At 40.7% G+C, this 19,544-nt stretch overlaps 1 protein-coding gene across 1 annotated transcript in view; it reads right to left on the bottom strand.

Annotated features, from left to right (window-relative positions):
- The window catches only part of GRIN2B (glutamate ionotropic receptor NMDA type subunit 2B), a 74,938-nt gene that overhangs the window by 11,120 nt on the left and 44,274 nt on the right, over positions 1-19,544 (bottom strand). The window contains exons 6-8 of the mRNA XM_018565309.1: positions 7,195-7,355; positions 5,722-5,909; positions 2,564-2,802 (exon numbers count right to left, since the gene is read on the bottom strand). Coding sequence (XP_018420811.1) covers positions 2,564-2,802; positions 5,722-5,909; positions 7,195-7,355 — 588 coding nt within the window. The remainder of the gene's footprint in view (positions 1-2,563; positions 2,803-5,721; positions 5,910-7,194; positions 7,356-19,544) is intronic.

Raw genomic sequence — 19,544 nt, 5'->3', positions numbered from 1 at the left:
GGTTGCGGGGGGAGGATACTGATGGCAGAGGAGACATAGGCTCCTTCTGCCATCAATCAAAGAGGGAAGGGGCGTGACCTGCCACAGGGCTGTGTGTGTCTATGGACGCACACAGCCGCTGCGGGCACAAGCGTGCACGGGTGCCTCCTCTAGAACGATGGTGGCATCCATGCAGGGGGCGGGGGAAGAGCATGGCGGGGACCCACTAGATGATAGCTGAATCACCTTTCATCATTTAGGAGTTATTCTCAAGATGACCAACATTCTTGATAACCTGGCACTAAATCACAGACCCGACCTAAGCAATTGCTTAGAGTGACAGAATGTAACCAATTCTGTCACCATGGCTCAGAGGGTATGATGGAGATTACATAGTATTTGGGGTTGAATATAGACATACGTCCATCAAGTCCAACCCATATAGGTCCACGCATCATCTCATTCTTAGGGATACTGGTATCCCTAAGATGGAACAGCTCCTCTCCTTTTTTATTCCCATAGAGGGTGCCTGACAGCACAGTACTTTCCTCAGTTCATGCCTCTTTTGCTAATAAGTTATCCTCCTAGTGTCATGTCACTATATCACATATTACCAATGAAAGCCTCTCCGGCAATCCTACTCTCTAGGCTGCATCTTTTGAAATTACAAGGGGAGCCGGAAAAGGTGATCTGATTTTAGAAGACAATTTTTTGGTACTCTCACAATTTATTTTGAAAAATGAAGTCTTTTATTACAAGTACCAGGAGTTCTCTGTTGTACTGTGTACCGTGTCACTCTGTTCAGTTGTCACAAGTTTAGAGAATACCTGGTACTTCCAGGTAATGACGAGCATGTGAATCATTCTTCGTTTTCTCATTTGACAGCACTGGTACTTGCTGATTGGTCCAGTGCTGTCAACCAGGGCTTTTCTTCCTCACTCCCAGTGGCGTAACAGAGTGTTAGGGAAAGGAAGGAAAGTTGAGTATGTGCAGCTGTGGAGGAAGCATTAAAGTAAGCCTGTTGCGTTGCCCTGCATAAGAAAATCACAATTTTGCTCATAGTGTACAACACATTCCCACATTTAGAAGTGCACAGAAGTGCTCAGTAATTGTTGTGTTGCAAATAGCAAATCCTTTTTAAACCTACAAACCAATATAGTATACATACACCAAAAGAGTGTACCCATACATTTTCCTTCTCTTTATTCAATGTCCAATTATAACTTTTAACTTGGGCAAAGTCAAAAGTTAAACCATTCCCCTCTCACTACAATCACTTCCCGTGCTGATGATGCAGACAGATCCTATTCTGTAGCTAGATAGTGTCACCTATACCATTTTTCCTTGTTATTTGATAGTATAACAGTGCCATCATAGACCACGTGCATGATACTAAAAACCTGTGTCAACAGCCTTTGGGCTTGTGTCAATGGCATCAGTTTGACATTAATCTGAGATGCTTTTGAGATCATTCAGAATTTATTCACAGGTAAGTTTGATCTAGAGTTAACTTCCTGATTTAATGTGTAGCAAGTAAGTTGCGCTCGGTCAAAATATAAGTGGATTTTGAAATACGATACAATAATCTCTCAAAACAAATGGAAAGATTACGTGCAGATAACGGGAATCAAATATCTCAACTAGTGACCGTAAATTAATTGTTAAAAAGGTATGTGAACGTGTCAATCACAGCCCGGTGTTAATTGAGTGTTTATATATGCATAGTGAGCTTGACATAATCCTTCCTTCCTGATTCGCATTTCACCTGCTTCAAATGGGCTTTGCATTCTCATATACTTGTAGGGGAATGCTAAACGTATGACACACACAAAAGCACAGGCCCTAATTAAGTAACAGAGGGCATATTAGTGAATTTGTTTTTTACCTTAATGAATTCTCTGCCTTAGGGTAAAAACAGCCCAGGACCTTTTTATTACCCCAGTCCCCCCCAGTCTCCCCCACACTTACCCCTCAGCTGCGCTAGTCCCCGCCGCTGGTCCTGAAGCGATCCTCCGTACCCCGAACTTCCGGGTTGCGGGGGGAGGATACTGATGGCAGAGGAGACATAGGCTCCTTCTGCCATCAATCAAAGAGGGAAGGGGCGTGACCTGCCACAGGGCTGTGTGTGTCTATGGACGCACACAGCCGCTGCGGGCACAAGCGTGCACGGGTGCCTCCTCTAGAACGATGGTGGCATCCATGCAGGGGGCGGGGGAAGAGCATGGCGGGGACCCACTAGAAAATTATGAAGAACTTTTAAAAAAGGAAAACAGCCTCCAGCAAAAGAGGGTCTCCTTAAAGGAGAAATTAAAAAAATTGGCTTTAATATCACTTTAAGTTGTCAAGGGAAAGAACAAGTCGTTTTTTTTGGTTTGTTTTTTTAATATAATGGTCTTTAAAAATATTGCAATAATAAGAACTGTAGCATTACTATCTCCATGTTTCCAGGGAATCAATGGTTTAATTTCAAACTAACCTTGATTTGCATTTATATACAGAGACAAAACTATGCTTCACAAGGCTACTGGAGACACTTACATATGAACATTACATTATCATCAGGTATGACTGCTGGATAACTTACCCTGCTGATAGAGAATACCAGTCCAGGTTTTCCAGTACAGACACCCATAAAGCAGTGTCGGAACTGCCAGAAGAAGAGGTGCTCCATTATAAATGTGATGAGACTTAGTGCCATGGCTGCACCCAGCATGTAGAAGACTCCAGCCATATTATCAATATCTAGCTGACTACTCATCACTTCATTCTTTTCGTTGTGACAGATGCCAGTTAGCCAAAGAGCTTCCAATTCTTCCATTTCCCCTACAAAAATGAACAGACCATTGTCACATTCAGCTGATGGATGGACAGACTGTTTAACTGATGGACATCACCCAAAATAAAAAAAAATTAAAAATAAAATGTTTTGAAAAAATAAAATGATTTGAAAAAAAATAATAAATTATGTCCTGTGGATTTTCTTATCTGATATAATACTTATAATAATACAAGAAACATTCTCACTTTGGATAACGTGGAACATATTAAAGTGAGTTTTTGCTCTGTAAATAAATCACTATGCAAAAGAAGGCAGCGTACCTCATGAGAAGTGGACTCAAGCATTTAACTATAACAGGGCTATCCAGCTGGTGGCCCCTGAGACTGTCCGCAGCCTTTTAAGCTGGACGCTACAGAACTATAACCTATGTGCCAACCTCTGAGCTACAGTTCCCAGTAAGATAGGTGACCCACAGAGAAAACATAACTTATAAGCCTTCTAAGTTTGACTGCATATTTTACTAGCAACAAATATATACTAGATATTCTATATAAGTAAACCAGAATGTTTTGGAAGCAGTGAATGTATTATCAGCTGCTGTTAATAGCTGTTTTAAAAAGAGAGATGTGTCTCTTAGTGTGACTAGGATGAATGGCTTTGGATGGGAGCCTAAACATATTTGCTATGGGTTTCACTTAGACATGATTTTTTTTCTGGTTGCATTCTGGTTTCATTGCATATGTTATATTATTACAAGCTTATAATGTCACAACCTAACGGATAGGATATAACTTGTGCAATATGCCGAAACACTATGCTGGGGATAATTTTGTGCTGGGTCTAATTATTTGTCTTATTATTTCTAATTATTTTCATATTTAACTTTCTTATTCGATTGTCATATAGTTGCACTGTACTATTACAATTTGTATCAGGTGCTTTAAAGCGGACCTTTACCCATATCTTTAAAATAACAGCAAACACAACCTTTAGTAATGACAACCTACATACACATACTTCTAGATAATTGTCGGCTTTGTATTCTTTGTATGCCTTATTTCTCTTTTCTTCCCCAGTCTTCTGACAGTGGCCATGTTAACTAAGGGTCTATTACTAGATCTCCTTTTACTTCCTGGGTTTCTGGTACATGTGACTAGACATGTGACTAGGACATGAGACCATGCACATCATCTCAGGGGAGGGAAATGCCTTTCCCTGAGATCTCCTGAGATTACAGATGAGATTTCCCAGCAATGCTCTGCTGATGACAAGGCAGTCCAAGTGTACATTGCTTTGCCAAACTGAAGTAATTTTGCACTTTCAAAGCAGTAAGTAAATGCTCTGCAATTGTAAGTATTTCACAATCACAGCATTTTACACCTGACATGTCTATGTTATTATTAATCATCATGCATAGAGGGATGCATTGGTAGAATTTGATTTTTGAGTGTAAAGGTCTGCTTTAAGCACCTTAAAAACCAAATTATCGTTCACTCAAGTACTTTAATAATATTCATAAATGCATAAGCAAAAAATACTATACCTACAAAAGTACTCTAGGTGGCCACTGTATTAGGTACACTTTATAAGGTACATTTGCTCTTTATGCAGAAATAACAGGAATATGCAAAGAGTGAATCATGGTTGCAATGCAGTATCTAAAAAAGGGAGCAGTCATGATTACGAGGTTCAGCTGTTGCTCAATAAAATGGCAGACTTGAGAAGTTAAGTGGCTTATTCACGTTGACCATGAAATTATTATTGGTGCCAGACATGGTGTCTACAGTATCTAGGAAACTACAGACGGCTTGAGATTTTCCTGTAGTGCTCTCTTTATAGATTACAAACAATGGTGGGTAGAAACAGGTTAAAAAAAAACAAAAAAAAAACATCCAGTGCACAGCAATTGTATGTGAGGACACCTTGTTTATGAAAGTGGGCAGAGGAGAATGGATTGCATTGTTTAAGGTGACTGGAAGTCCAAAACTGTTTAAATAACCACTCCTCGTGGCATGCAGAAGAGCACCTTAATTCACAACTCATTGAACCTTAAAAGAAATGGGCTACAGCAGGAAAAAAACACAATGCAATTTAACGAATGTCTGCTAAGAACAGGAAATGTAGGTTACATTTGGCATGGAATCACCAAAACTGGACAGTTTGCGGCATTAAAGTGTGGCTCACAGATCTACTGACATTGCATGAAGTTAGTGCTGCAGTATAGATCAAAAACACTTTAAGTGTATACCAAACCAAACATTTTTTTATTTCTGGATAGAGTGGGGAAGGATTAGAACTTCTTTTGGGTTTTGTCTGTTATCTAAAGCTCTGGTACAGAAGGTATCACCTATATATTGTTCTGAAGACAATGGATTCACCAAGCAGGAAGTGAGGGAAAAGCTGCAACATGGACAGAGACAGAAATAAAAAAAATCTGACAAGGGTTATTGTCTTCCCCTAATCTACAAAAAAAAACTGTTTTCCTTTTTGTCTGTTTCACTACTTAACTTACTTCCTGTCTGGTAAAAAGGAGTTAGAAGGACAGGAAGTGTGGTGCTATTTCGCTAATGGAGCCCTGGATAACAATAAAAACCCAATGTGGCATTCCAACCCTTCCCCACTCTATCTTAAACTAAGAAAAAAGTTTTGGCTGCACATACATTTATTGAAGGTTTACAGCATCTTGTTGAAACCAAAGCCACAAAAAATTCAGGCTGTTCTGCCAGCAAGTACTAGATAGGTGTGCAAAAAGTGGCTACGTAGTGTATATATTGATTGTATATACTGTGTATGTGTGTTGTATAGCTGTAGTATGTGGTCAGATGGAAACTATAGCTTCCTGAACAGTTTTTTTTTGTATTTAAAAGCACTTGACTGTGAGGTATTTAATGGTATTACCCACAGGAAGTCAACAGTCTGTTTATCTATGCCTCTTTTACAGTCAGCATTCAAATTTTACTTACCATCACCAAATAACTGCAGAATTGCCAGATCAATCTGTCTTTTCCATCCAGAGTCCTTCTGTATAGCAATACCATAACCAGTGGATGCAAAGACTTTGCCACTGCCAATGGTCACCAGCTTACAACCTTCATCCCTCCCTGCCATGTAGTTTAGCACAGCGGCATCATAGATAAAGGCATCCAGTTTACTACAATAAAAGCAACAACAAACTAAATATAAGTATATATAATAAAACCATATATAAATTAAGTACTTAAGTCCTGCAATAGTAAAACACAACTGTAGATTGAGCAAGTTATATTTTGACTCCAGACAAAATTGATATATGTGATGTCAGACAGTTTAAATACTGAATGTATCTACATGCCATACAGTGGGATATTTCCACCACACCTCCCAGTACTATCCAACCTGCAAAAAATAAAATGGCAGTGTAATGCTAGCTTAAAGTTTAACCATAATTTTCAAAAACAAATAAACGTCCAGTTGCAAGAAAGGGGTTTATTATAGCTTGGAGGGAGGAAACAATGGCATAAACCTCTGTGGAAAATCTCACAGATGGAGTCACAAAGAATTATAAACTGCTACCAGGTAATTAAACTCATTGCTGCCTGCCCTAATTGAAAATATATATTCTGAGTGGGGTTTACCTTTATTATTTTTTATTTACACTGGAAAGGTAGTTTAAAATGTACATAAAAGGTATAAAACTAACAATACCAGAATTACTGTCAATATTAGCTTCTCTGATTTCCGTTGCCTACATTTAAGTATTTGGATAAATGGCTACAGTTAACATTGTTGAAGATTTGAATTCATTGATTGCCATTGACTGCAGGGAATAACAAAATAGCACAGAACAAAATAAAAAATCTATCAGGACACTGATGGGTAAAGTTGGCCATACAACTGGGGGCTAAATGAGAAAAAACTTTTATTTCCCCCATCCACGCCAGCCCCCCCTCCCACCATTGTATTATGACTAAGCTGATTGGCCACCTCCTTCTTCCTCTTTTGAATAAAGGGGAGGGGGCGACAGGGTGACACACTGGTCATATTTCGTTTAAGTCAGCGGGACCTGTGCAAAATAATTCAAGTGTATGGTCAGCTTTGTGTACAGCCCTATAGAAATGAGATAGCAAGATACTCAGTGTATGTTTACCTTGCTTCAGCAACCCATAAATAAATTTAAAAAAGTTTTATTGCTGGATATTGACCATGCCTCTACTCTAGGGAAACCACCTATATTTTGGGAAGCAACTTTTTGGAAGTGTACAATGGACTTGTTCTCTTAAACATAATGTTAACTCTGGCTGTCTTCATCTCTACTCATTGTTTGGTGATCAATCCACCAATCCTCACCTAGAAATAATAATCTCATTGCAGATCCAAACAGAACACCTCTGAAGACTGATGGATATTGTATGAAACTGAAAATAATCTCCCTTATTATTTTCTTGCCCACATCTTACCCAGTTTTTAAAGAAAGCAGAGCATCTTGTACTGATTTTTGGTTAAACTTCACCATATATGTATGCATCTCGAGGTAGTTATTACGGATGTTTCTTTCAGTGCTGCCATTAGGGACAGTGCCAAATCGAAAAGCTGGGGAGAAGTCATTGGGTCTTTGAAACTGAAAAAGATAAAAAGTTCACTGAAAAACATATTTAATGCACAGTTTTATTCATTCATTTGCACTGTTAGCAATTGAGTTACATTTATCAAATGGCCATTCATATTCAGACAAGACACAATAAAGGTTTTCTTATTTGTTTTTATATGAAACATGCGCCGGTAAAAAATTTGTTTCATTTCGTTTTCATTCAGATATTTCGACAATTTGTTTAGGGATTCGGACGAATTCCGAATTTTTGTAGTGGTAGTATGTACAAATGTTCGTTATAGATGATTTTTTCTTGCAGCAAAGGGACATTAGACAAAAAAAAGGCCCCCCCCCATTGATACCAGACCCTTTAGGTCTGGTAGGAATGTTAGAAGGGACCCCAAGTTAAAAATAAAAACAATAAATCCCCTACCCTTCCTCCAGTCCAATTACAATATATATAGCCCCTGAGTAGTGGGATTAGCCTCCCATGGGTCAAGCAAATATTAACTGCAGGACCAAATCAAGGGCCCCTCGTAATTATGGCCAAGTTCGGCATATATGCAATCGTTAGACTGATTGGAATATCTGTATTATACATGGGACTAACGTGTTCGTTATGTCTCAATGTAATTTGTTCTATACGAATTTATATGGCTGCTGCGTAAGCTATGTTTTAGAATGTGTCCTGTACTCTATTATTGTTCCTTATACGCAAACCCCAATAACAATGTTGTGAATAAAAATTTAAAAAAAGTGCGTGGGGTTAGTCCAAAAGTCATACCAGGACCTTCAGGTCCCCCTAAAATCATACCAGACTTCCTCTTTGGGTACGGCGTACAAAGACCCAAAGAGGAAGTGTGAGTGACGAAACTAGTTGGTGGGCGGAGCATACAGACATCACAACTTGCAGAGCAGCATGATTCAGCTGAGTGTTTTTTATCAAGCACAAAGTTTTTATTGATTTTGTAAGTACAATACATAATTTTACTAATAAATGTCTTATTAAAATAATGCACAATGGAGAGCACTTTTCTATCTCCCTGAGCTATTGGTTACCAATTTTAATAAGAGGAAAGCAGTAAGTCGTACAAAGGTTATCGCTACATAGGATCATAGAGGATCTGATAGAGGCGATTTGGGAAAATGCGTAATCGACAACCTGGACGGATACACCACGGATGAAAGAGAGGAGTAATTAACCGATCCTTGGTCAGCCCGTAAAAAGGCGACCACAAACAGCTGGTGAGTGTACATTTCAGACATTTTATATTTACAAGATTAAGATGAAGAGCAAGGAGATTGCCATATAAGCACTTTGTATTTGTATTTGTGTTTTATTATCTGTTTTGCCTGAGGAAGGAACTTTGCTGTTCCGAAATGTCGCTCTGATGATGTGACACTTGTGAAGTCAATAAACATTGACTTTTCTACATGCTGGAGTGCTTGTGACCTTTTTTGACATATAATACTGACTACTAGGATAGATTGTAAACCGTCAGCAGGACTCTTTATTGGACATGTGTTTTGATCTTGAGCTGTCAGTACACCAATTGATAGCTAGTAAAGAAGTGGGGAAATCCCAAATTGGCAGAGGTGGTCCCTTTTCTTAACTAGAGACACATTGATCCAAGATGGCAGCCATGACCACAATCAGGCAGCAACAGCGAGGTGACATAGCCCTGCTGCACATGAAAAGATGAAAAGAACAAAAGAAGGGGAGACAGAGCTCCAGGTCCCGACCCTCTCTTAGGGATTCAGAAAGTGAGCTACATCTCCCTGAACAACAGTTCACCAGCCCAGCACCTCCTGGCCCAGCTCATTGGCCGCAAGAACTGTTCAGCCGAAGATTTTCCACTTTGATACTTTCGGCAAAAGTCAATCTAATAATCAACTTCTGCCGATGTAATAGGGTACACACGGAGCGAAATTCGGCCAATTCCTGCTTAATCGTCCGAAATTCACTCTGTATATACCCTTATTTATTTCTTCCTGTTTATGAGGGTGCAGGGCAATTGTATTTGCCATAATTAACCTTGTCTTTACTGTGCTGGCAGATCTCCATTGTCAGTTGTTCACTAGTTGCGTAGGACAGTCTGTCCTAACAAATGATTAAAGATCTCAAGGCATTGTGTGTTAATGCACTGCCCCTCAGTCTGTCGCTTTACCTGCACATAATCATCCATTCAAGACAGCTTTCCTACATGGTCCTATGTATAATGCTGCTCCACATAAACAGATAAAAAGGTAACAAATATTTGTTTTTTTTAATTATTTTTTGCATTTGACTACAAAAGTGGAAATACACTTTAAGCCCTACTTTGAATGCAAGTGGGTCACTAAGTCTTATTTAGGGATCCAGTTGACACCCTTCCTTACAAACACTTTCAACAAAACTATGCTCCTCCCTTTACACAAATATTGGCTGAGCTAGACAGATCGTCAACATCTTCTCTTTCATGGTTTGGGAGAATACATTCAATTAAAATTAATGTTTAGCACCATTCCGATACCAATCCCCAGACAGAAAATGTGTAATATCCAGAATAAAATACTTTGTTTTTTTTTATAGAGCAACAAAAGACCATAAATTAACAAAACAACCCTATTCACCCATACAGCTCTGGGAGACCTAGGAGTTCCTAATCTGTTTGCTTATCATCAAGCAGCACAAAAAGCCCAATTAAGTCAGACCACAGCAAGAGGCTCTGACCCTCAATGGGTTTACATGGAAGCTCTCTCTTGCTAACCAATAGTAATACATTCACTAGTGTGGATCTCAAATAAGTAAGCACCTATCATAGGAAAGCTGAAGTTTCAGTCCGATCGCAATCCACACCTCTTCCAATGGTGGAATAATAAAGGTTTCATCTGCATAGGGGACTACTTTAACCCTATGGGACCCATAGCTTGGACCGTTATAAAAAGGATTGAAAGAACCCTCATCAGAGATCTTTCACTATAATCAGATCCCCTCCTTCATAAAGACTAAACGTAAACTTGCTACCTAACTTCTTACACTAGGTGAGATGATTTGTAAGTGTAGAGAGGTCTTGAGAGGGTGAATCATTTATTTATCATCAATAATTTGCTCACCAAACCCACTCACAAACTTCCATACATGCTGCGACAGAAGCAGGATCTCAATAAAAATATAGACTTTCAGGACTGGCAAGAAGTCACAAATAACCTGTCATGGGTATCTATGAACATTGCCCTGATAGTATCCAACTATAAAGCACTACAGAGGTGACATATAGTAGCTACCAGAATAGCTACAATATAACCTCAAGCCTTGCTTATATGTTATAGGGCAGGGGCACCCACAATTTTTGTCTGGAGATCTACTTTTCAAATGACGAGCTCAATGAGATCTACCAACCAAAAAACACCTGCATTCAGGGGCGGGAGGGGGGCGTGGCGGTGCATTGAAGCCAACCGACCCTCTCATCTCTCTCTCCTCGCGCTCTCTCCTCTCTTTCTCCTGTTTCTCTCTGCTGTCTATTCTCTCTCTTTGCTGTATCTTCTCTCACTTTCTATGCTGGCTCTCTCCTGTCTGTCTTTTCTTACCTCCACTGCAGCAGCTTCCCAAGTCTCCTCTCCTCTCTCCTTCCCGTCTGCGGCGTCTGACAAATTCAGCCGCATGAGCTAGCAAGCAGTAGATATATACCCCATGATTAAAAATAAATAAATAAAAATTAGGCAAATACTTAATTACTTGTTCCAGCGCCGCTTGCTCCCGGCTGAAGCACTCCCGGCCCCCGAACGGCTGTGAAGATGAAGTGTGCGGGCGCATTCGCAGTAGAGGGGAATATATTTTATAACTAGGATTAACCTATCCAAACTACCTGAACGTGCTTTATTTCATAAATTTGACAGGTAAATCTCTAAACATACTAAACAATTAGAGTTCGATATGCTACTGGCTGGCAGAGTAGCAATAAGGAATAAATTAGATCATGGTTAACAACAACATTACATGTATGATTTTTTGTGTGAATAAGTGCCTAGTAATACTATGTACTAGCAAGGCACCCACCTAATATTGAGGATATATGGCCTGGTATAGTTAAGGGAGGGGGTGCATGCTCGCTCCCCCCCTTTCCTGGCCACCCAGGCTGCTGAATTTTCTAAATGTGTTAATTAAAGTTAGTTAAGTAAAGTTAAGTAAAGTAAATAGGTGAAATTCCACAACAACACTGTAAATATTTTATTACTACTGAAATATTATAAGGTTCTGTCTTTTTCTTTTGGATCCTATCATCTAATGCTATTGTTCAAAATTAGCCTATGGTTGCTAGTTGGAAAAAAATACATTATTCATTAAAGAAGCTAAACTACAGCTTTTCACCAAAGCATGACATTCAGCTGAGATTAAATGAGGATTTCATTAAAGATAACATACCCATAATCCTTTGCTAAAGCAATGAAGAACAAAAGGTTCAGAGAACATGTTACTGGCAATAAATTTGGCCATTCTACTTTGTTACTGTATGTGTGGCAGTAAACATTTAAGCATTTAAAATGTAAAAAGAAATGTGATATAAAAAAATGCAGTCAAATTTGAGAAACCACCACTATATATTTGTTATGTGTTCCCACTTACAGAGCATACCCAAAAATATTGAAAAAAAATAATGCTTAACTTTCTAGTTTTCTTTGCAGAAGGTGTATACATAGGACACTATACACAGCTTATAATGCTTAGAATAGATAGCAATGTGCAGATAAGGGACAGAGTGAAGTTTTAAGTGCATTAACAAACAATGTACCAACCAGTATGGAGATCTTTAACTTTTTGTTAGGACAGAAAGTCATGCATGTCTAGAATACAACTGATAATGAGGTAGAAAGGTGAGATTTTTCAGCAAGTAAAAAGCTACTAATTCGGTAAGTAGCAATTTTTAAGTATTTTTTATGTTAAAGGAGAACTATGGGGTCAGTGCTTTTCCCCATAGTTCTCCTTAGGGTAACGGGAGGACACAAACTAGCGTCCTCCCGTTACCCTAAGCTCAGTATACCGCGAGCTACAGCTCGCAGTATACTGAGACGCCACAGCCGGAGCGGATCCCGACGTAGATGACGGGATCCGCCCAGCTGCGTGAGTGACAGCTGGCTCTGCCTATCTAGAGGCAGAGCCAGCTGTAACCGCGCCCTCCCCCGTCCGTTCCACCAGTCAGCGCTGGCAGATCGGAGCGGGGAGAGGGGAATCCAGCCCCTCCCCCTGTCACGGCAGAGAGCCGTGACAGGATCGAGAGGTGAGCGAACCTGGTATGTGTTCGCTCACCTCCCGATCTACTGAACCGACCTGTGACAGTCTCATTGTCACAGGTCGGCTAGAACTATGAGGTGAGGTGAGTAAAAGACAATCATAGAAAAGTCAGCTCTAACTAGAGCAGGAATTGTTATACTAGGTGCAGGCTTCAACACAGTATAGGCCTCCATCTCCTTACCAGACAAAAAGATCCCGGTAATCTGAGATCCCTTCGCCACACAAATGAAATGCTACCTGTGTTGGTGGATCAACAGATCCACAGATCAAACCTGATTTTGTGTCACTCTATTAAGCCAGTCAGTTTGACAGCCCTCTCAACTGATACCAGTCTGGCAAGGGTGGAGAACCCACATGGAAACTTTCCTGGCACATGAGTGCAGGAATGATTTCTAATGTTCTGAAATTGCAGCTGGCACATTGTGCACTGAGAGTGAGAGCATTTGCTCCACAGCTGGAGAAGCAAACACTACAGTTGTGCATGGACAAGATGGCAGTAGCTTATATCAGAAGACAATGTGCAGTAGTTTAATGATTACTGAAGTCACACACATCATGAACTAGCCACAGTTGCATCTCCAGCATACCGTATTATGGCAACATACCGTATATGCCATAGATAGCACTTGTTGGTGATTTTCTACTTGCATGATGGACATAGACAACTTAGTGGGAGGCACTACATTGCCATGCCATATGTAAAGTAGTATTACAGCTCACAAGTGGATCCTTCAATATACAAATCACTCAGAGCAACACAACATGATTGTGTGTGTGATATCCACTTGCAGATAGGATTGAAGATATAAAGATCTGTTATTTGATTTCACCATTATTCAGCTGCACTGGACACATCTTTTACACTGTGAATATAAGTAGCACAGTTGACTTTGATCATAAGTGCAGTGATCCTTGTTATAATATAATCCCCATGCAGTGATATACAGGATGATTTGTAGGGCGTTAGGGACGGGCGGAAATACGGCAAGGTGGGAACGAGACCATTGACTACAATGCAATTTATTTTTTTGACCGTTTTGTAGAGCGTTCGTCGAGCGTAGAACGCGCTACAAAACGGTCAGGTGTGAACGAGGGCTTAGATAAACCTCTTTGATTCTTCTCAAAACAGCAATTTACAAAGGTTATTAAATGGCTCCCAGTGCCCAGAAAACAGCTATAAATGCACTGACCTCACTTTTACCTTTTTACATGGCTAATGCCTTTTTTTCTGACTCCTTTGATAGCCAAGTTTATCAGGGGGATGTTGCAGAAACCTGTAATGGCTCTAGCAATCCTGCCATTTTGTTAAAGACCCTTGTGGTTCTTACTCACTATCCAGCAGCCCACTCTCATGGATCCCACACTTGCTGTTTCAGGGCAACTTCATTGATCCTTTCCCTACTCAGTTTAGGCCTAGCTACTACAAGAGCAAATCTATCACAAAAAGGCTGTACAGACTTGGCCTACAGAGGAGGTAAGAGACTATTCTAAAGACAAGAACATCAGGTACAAATTGATTATAATATTATTATATTATACAGGGATACACTATAAGGAAGACATGACAATCACTATACAATTCAAGGCAAGATGGTAAGGAGGGCCCTTCCCCTGAGGGCTTACAATCTAAAAGGGAGGGGCAAGTGATACACGAGGAGGTAGCTGTGAGGGGATGAATTTTTTGAGAACGTGATAGTTGAGTTGTTAGTTTGAGGTGGGATAGGATACAGCTTTGATCAGCTCACAGCTGGGCATGACTTTGATTGCTTCCTGCAGTCCAGCCTGGACAAAGATCTCACTCTAAGTTCTCTCAAAGTGCAGGTGTCTGCTCTGTCAGCATTCACTAAGATTTAATGGACTACAAACCCCTTAGTAGCTCAGATTCCAAAAGCAATACCCCCCAGAATAACGGTTCCTCAAGTGGGATTTTGTCTATGGTGCTCAACTGCATGTCTTCAGAGGTTAGGAACTCTACATGGTATTCCACTAAGAACAGGTTGTTCTAGTACCGATGCTGCAATTTCTTCCAAAGGTGGCTTCGGCTTTCCATGTTAATAGTGAACTTGTTCTTCCAACTCTCCAGCTGTTTCAAGGAATGGGGCCTCATCCACTGGACTTTGCTAGTCTCTGCTGGGACCAGAGGAAGTGGCAACTCACTTCACATGCAGTATTTTGACTTCCTAACCAGCTTCTCAAGGCAGCAGAGTATCAAAGGAGCCCATCTTCAAGGCAGTTTCATGGTCCTCCATGCACACTTTCCTTTTGCACTACCACTCTGACCTCTTTTACCACAATGGAGTTTGGCTGAAAAGTTCTCACAGTCAAGTTTTCAGACTAAAATCTACTTGAGCAGCCCTCACTTGTTTTTCTAGTTAATTCCAATTAGTGAGACACCATGGAAATGTCAGTAAAGCAGAAAATCGGTGTCCAAATCCTTACCCTAATTGTTTATTTCTGACTAGTCTCCATTGCATCACATGGGTCTCACCCCTAACGTTGGGGAGGGTCTAGTTACAGAATGCTGTTTCTGGGAGAACTTTTCAATTTATTGGTATGTGGTCCTAATGAATGGGGGAGGGGCTGAAGTTAACCCATTAGTTTGATGCAATGTACATAAGTCAGGAAAGAAAAAAAATCAATTTTTCAGTACAGCAAGGAAGGGTAGAACATCTGACAATGTTTTTGTTGCTGGCTGTGCCTCCCTTTCCTGGTGGCAACCCCTGTTCTAATTTCTTGCATGGGTGTCACAGAAACAGAAAGTAAGGTAACATCTACCCAATTTTGGAATATATAGCTATATTTGCACTTTACACTAGAGGTTCTGGATGTGCATCTGGCCAAAAGGGCATAAAGCAATGATTTGCATGGTATGTGTACCCTTTCATACCAGACTCTTTAGGTCTGGTAATTTTAGAGGGACCCCTAAAATCCCTTACCAGACCCTTGATCCAAGCAGCAGCCTGGCAGAGCAGGAAGGGGAGGGTGTGCGATCGTGCGCCCCCCTCCTGCATCATACCAGGCCACATGCCCTCAAAATGGGGAGGGTGCTTTTCCATGGAATAAAGGAATTGTCAACAAATTTTCAAATAAGGGACTTTTGAGTATGGTGTGGTGTGTTTATTATTTATTTGGTGAATGAGTAGGTATAATAACTACCCCTTACTCATTCACAAGGGGGGCGGCATAATAACTACCCCTTGCTCATTAACAAGGGAGGGGGGCAGGATCTCAGACTCAGATAAGCCCCCCTGCCTGCAGACCCCCACAACCACTGGGCCAGGGTTGTGGGGAAGAGGCCCTTATCCTCATCAACAGCCCCCCCCCCCGGTGAAGCACCCTCCCCATGCTGAGGGCATGTAGCCTGGTATGGTGCAGGGGGGGGGGGCAGACAGCCCCCCCCCCTTTCCTGCTCTGCCAGGCTGCAACTCAGATCAAGGGTCTGGGACAGGATTTTAGGGGGGACCCCACATATTTTTTTGGCATGGGGCCCCCCTAAAATTCCTACCAACCCAAAGGGTCTGGTATGGATTGCGAGGGGGACTGCAGGCTGTTTTTTTTATTTTCACATTTAAAAACAACCTAACTCCATCCAAATATATTAAAATAGAACTGAATTCCAAAAACTTAAACTTCGGATTGATCCAAATTTAAAATATTGAATGGATCCGAATTTCAGAAAACAAAAAAAATCAGAATAGAAACGAAAGGAAAATGAAACAAAATTTCATGCCATGCACGAGTCTACATTATATCTTAGAAACAGGAAAAATAACATACATTTAAAAAATAACAAATATGTTAGTAAAATCAATATGCACAGGTTTCAAGATATCTGCTGTCCATTGCAGAGGCAAGCATGTGACCTTTATTTCTGCAAAAATTGCTATATGCATGAAGTGCTACTATAAGTGTCTTAGTGTATATCCAGTAATATCAATAGAGCAGGGCCTGTGAAACTGTTAATATGGCCAAATGTTACCTTTGTACTTTATTAGGTATGCAGCATAATTGACATCTGTTGGATATCTGTTGCATATCTTCAGTGCTCCTACAAAAATGAAAGTTTATAATAAGCACTGTCCTGCATTTGGTGTTTATAGATTAGGCAGCACAGTGATGCAGATCTTGCATTCTTATCCTACTACTCCACTCCTCCCAACCAACATGCCACTGTCTATCAATGCTTATTTCATTCTGCCCCATTAGCTCACCCTGAGAAAAGTGGATTCTCATTTTTTATGCATAGGCCAATATGCTATCAAATATTATTATGATACATGTATCAAGAAAATTGTTCTTATTATGATTACATATTGCCAAATAACTGGTCCAATTTCTCTCATTAACATAAGTAATTTATTCTTCATGGGATGTCAGCATGTTTCATAGCTTAAAATTGCATGTAGTGCATACGATCAAGAACAAGGGGACATTTGCATCGAACAATTTATTTTTGCACAAATACAAAGTTTTTTTGCTATTTTTGTGAAAATAAAGTTCACAGTATTGCCAATGCAATGGATACAACTTGTTTTGAAACTTATCTATATTAATAACATAAGTAACATATCCCTATATTTGAAGTAGCATTAAAGGCATTCTCTGCATTAGGGTAAAAACCACCCAGTACCTTTGTCTCCCCCCGTCCCCCCACACTTACCTGTAACCGCTGCTTGTCAAAACCGATTCAGTTCCCCATTCTTCCTGGTTGCGGGGGGGAGGTTACTAATTGCACAGGAGCCATAGGCTCCTTCTGCCATCAATCAAACTGTTGGGCGGAGAGGAGAGGCGTGGCCTGCCCCAGGGCTAAGTGTGTCTATTGCCGCACACAGCCACTGCGGGAATGGCTGGGTGCCTCAATAGCAGCCGCTTAGCTGATGGAGGCAGCCGTGCAGGGGGTGGGGGTAGAGCATTGTGGGGATCCACTAGGGAACGAGGAAGAGAAACCCTTTTGAAGCAGAAGAACATACATTTCATGCAAAGGTGGGCCTCCCAGTTTTGATTATAAAAAAAAACAAACCTTTGACATCACTTTAAGTTATTTTTAAATAAATATATTTCCTGCTTTGTCTGAAAGATTTGCAAACCCCTTTAAAGTCTTGCAGTCAAAGCTATTTAAACATGAAGTATGGGAGAGTAAATTGTAAGGTTTCCAATGTTTAGAGCCAGCATCTGTAGAGCCACACTCCCTGTACTGATCGAGAATTGAGTGATCACACAGCTTGTGGTCTTCTTCCTACAGGGAGTGGCGACTGTCAGTCACCCCTCCCCTTTCTGTTCATACAGTGCTCACTAGAGGGACGGAGGGGATGGGGGGTGCAGGCACAGCTGGCTCTGGCTCTAGAGGGCAGAGCCAGCTGTCAATCAGGCAACTGGGTTGATCCCGCCAGTATTGTCAGGATCCATAATGGCTACAACGCAGCTCTACGCTGTCAACATATATTGTCAATTGTTTGGGAAAAATGCAACCATATCTCCTATCACCTTTTTTTAATTAAAGGTAGCACCAGCTACCTTTTTTTGAAAGCCATATTTTTGCAAGTTGTGGCAGGATAACATGTAATGGGTAATTAGGAGTACATGTAATGGGTAATTAGGATAGCAGTAGCTGGGGCAGTGCATATATTCACTGATATCAGAGAAAGGTGGTTGAAAGTCTTGGTTTATCCAGCAGTGATTCATTATGAGGAACACAAGTCTGCCTATGCTTGTAGAAGTACTGTATAATGTTTGAACTATAGTCTATGACACTATTGAATATCTCAGAATGGACACTGAAGGGAGGGCATGAGAAAAGCTGTTTTAAACTGAAAGGTAAGGTGAGTAAAAACAAATGATTCTGTACAATAATCCATTGGGCCATTAACTATATTTGCTGGAGCAGTGGGGCAATGCAGAAAAAGCAGGCTGTATTGTCTATATCCATAAAAGCAGAAAACTCACGGCTCCAATTCCACCAGACTGCAGATCAATATACAATGTACAGCTGCAGTGTGCTCCCACTCATTAAACAGTATCTCTCCAATCAGCCGCACGAAGCCGAGGTCCATAAAAATCCAACTTTATTGAGATGCAGTTTAAAACTTTATTGTTGTAAATTCCGAACAAAGTCCAAAGTACAAGGTATACACTACCATAGTATCTCACCCACTCAAGTGCCGCTCACGCGTTTCACCGCCTGGGCTTAATCATTGAGGTATTTTATGGACCTCAGCTTCGCGCAGCTGATTGGAGAGATACAGACTGTATTGTCTGCTGCTGCCGCTGGCCCTGCTGTTTTTCAAGGTGCTGGTAGATGCAACAGTGACAGTGGAAAACCAATGCATTAGTAGCCTTATCTTCAGATGAAGCAGTGGTAGCTTTCTTCAAGACAGTAGCTAAGAGTAACTTGATAAACTGACCTTTCAGAAGCCTAAGAAATTCATCCATATTGTTCTTATGTAACAGGTCGAAATCTATTGTTACTCGGTCTCTCTCTTTTATGAATTAACCCCCTGTCTAGCAGTCATAGACCAGCAAAAATCAAAACCTAACCATGCTAATGTACAAAACATCTTTAGGCCCCTTTCACGTGGTCTGATCAGGAGCAAATCCATGCACGGCTCCCCTGCTGATCAGAATGGATGTCACCTTTGCGACTTTTATGTCCGTCCAGATTTTTCCTCTGTCTTGGGAGGAAAAAACTGAAATTACCTGAGCCATGTTGGTCTATGGGGAGTCAGATGGAAACTGACTTGTGTCCATTTACATCAAATTAACCCCAATCTGGCACGATCAGATCCGGTGAAATGGAACTGCAATCCATTTTTTTTCTGCTCTTGGCTGGAGCCGGGGGTAACCGGATGTAAATGAATGCACGTCTGTTTAGATCTGGCTGTGCATTGACTAACATTGGGAGTCCGATCAGGTCTGCCTGATAAATTGACAGAAAGCCTGTGTGAAAGGCT

Source organism: Nanorana parkeri, unplaced genomic scaffold, assembly GCF_000935625.1.
Source record: "Nanorana parkeri isolate BGI_ZX_2015 unplaced genomic scaffold, ASM93562v1 scaffold832, whole genome shotgun sequence".
Lineage (NCBI taxonomy): Eukaryota > Metazoa > Chordata > Amphibia > Anura > Dicroglossidae > Nanorana > Nanorana parkeri.
Note: the sequence above shows the minus strand (reverse complement) of the source record. Positions and strands in the feature narration are given on the sequence as shown.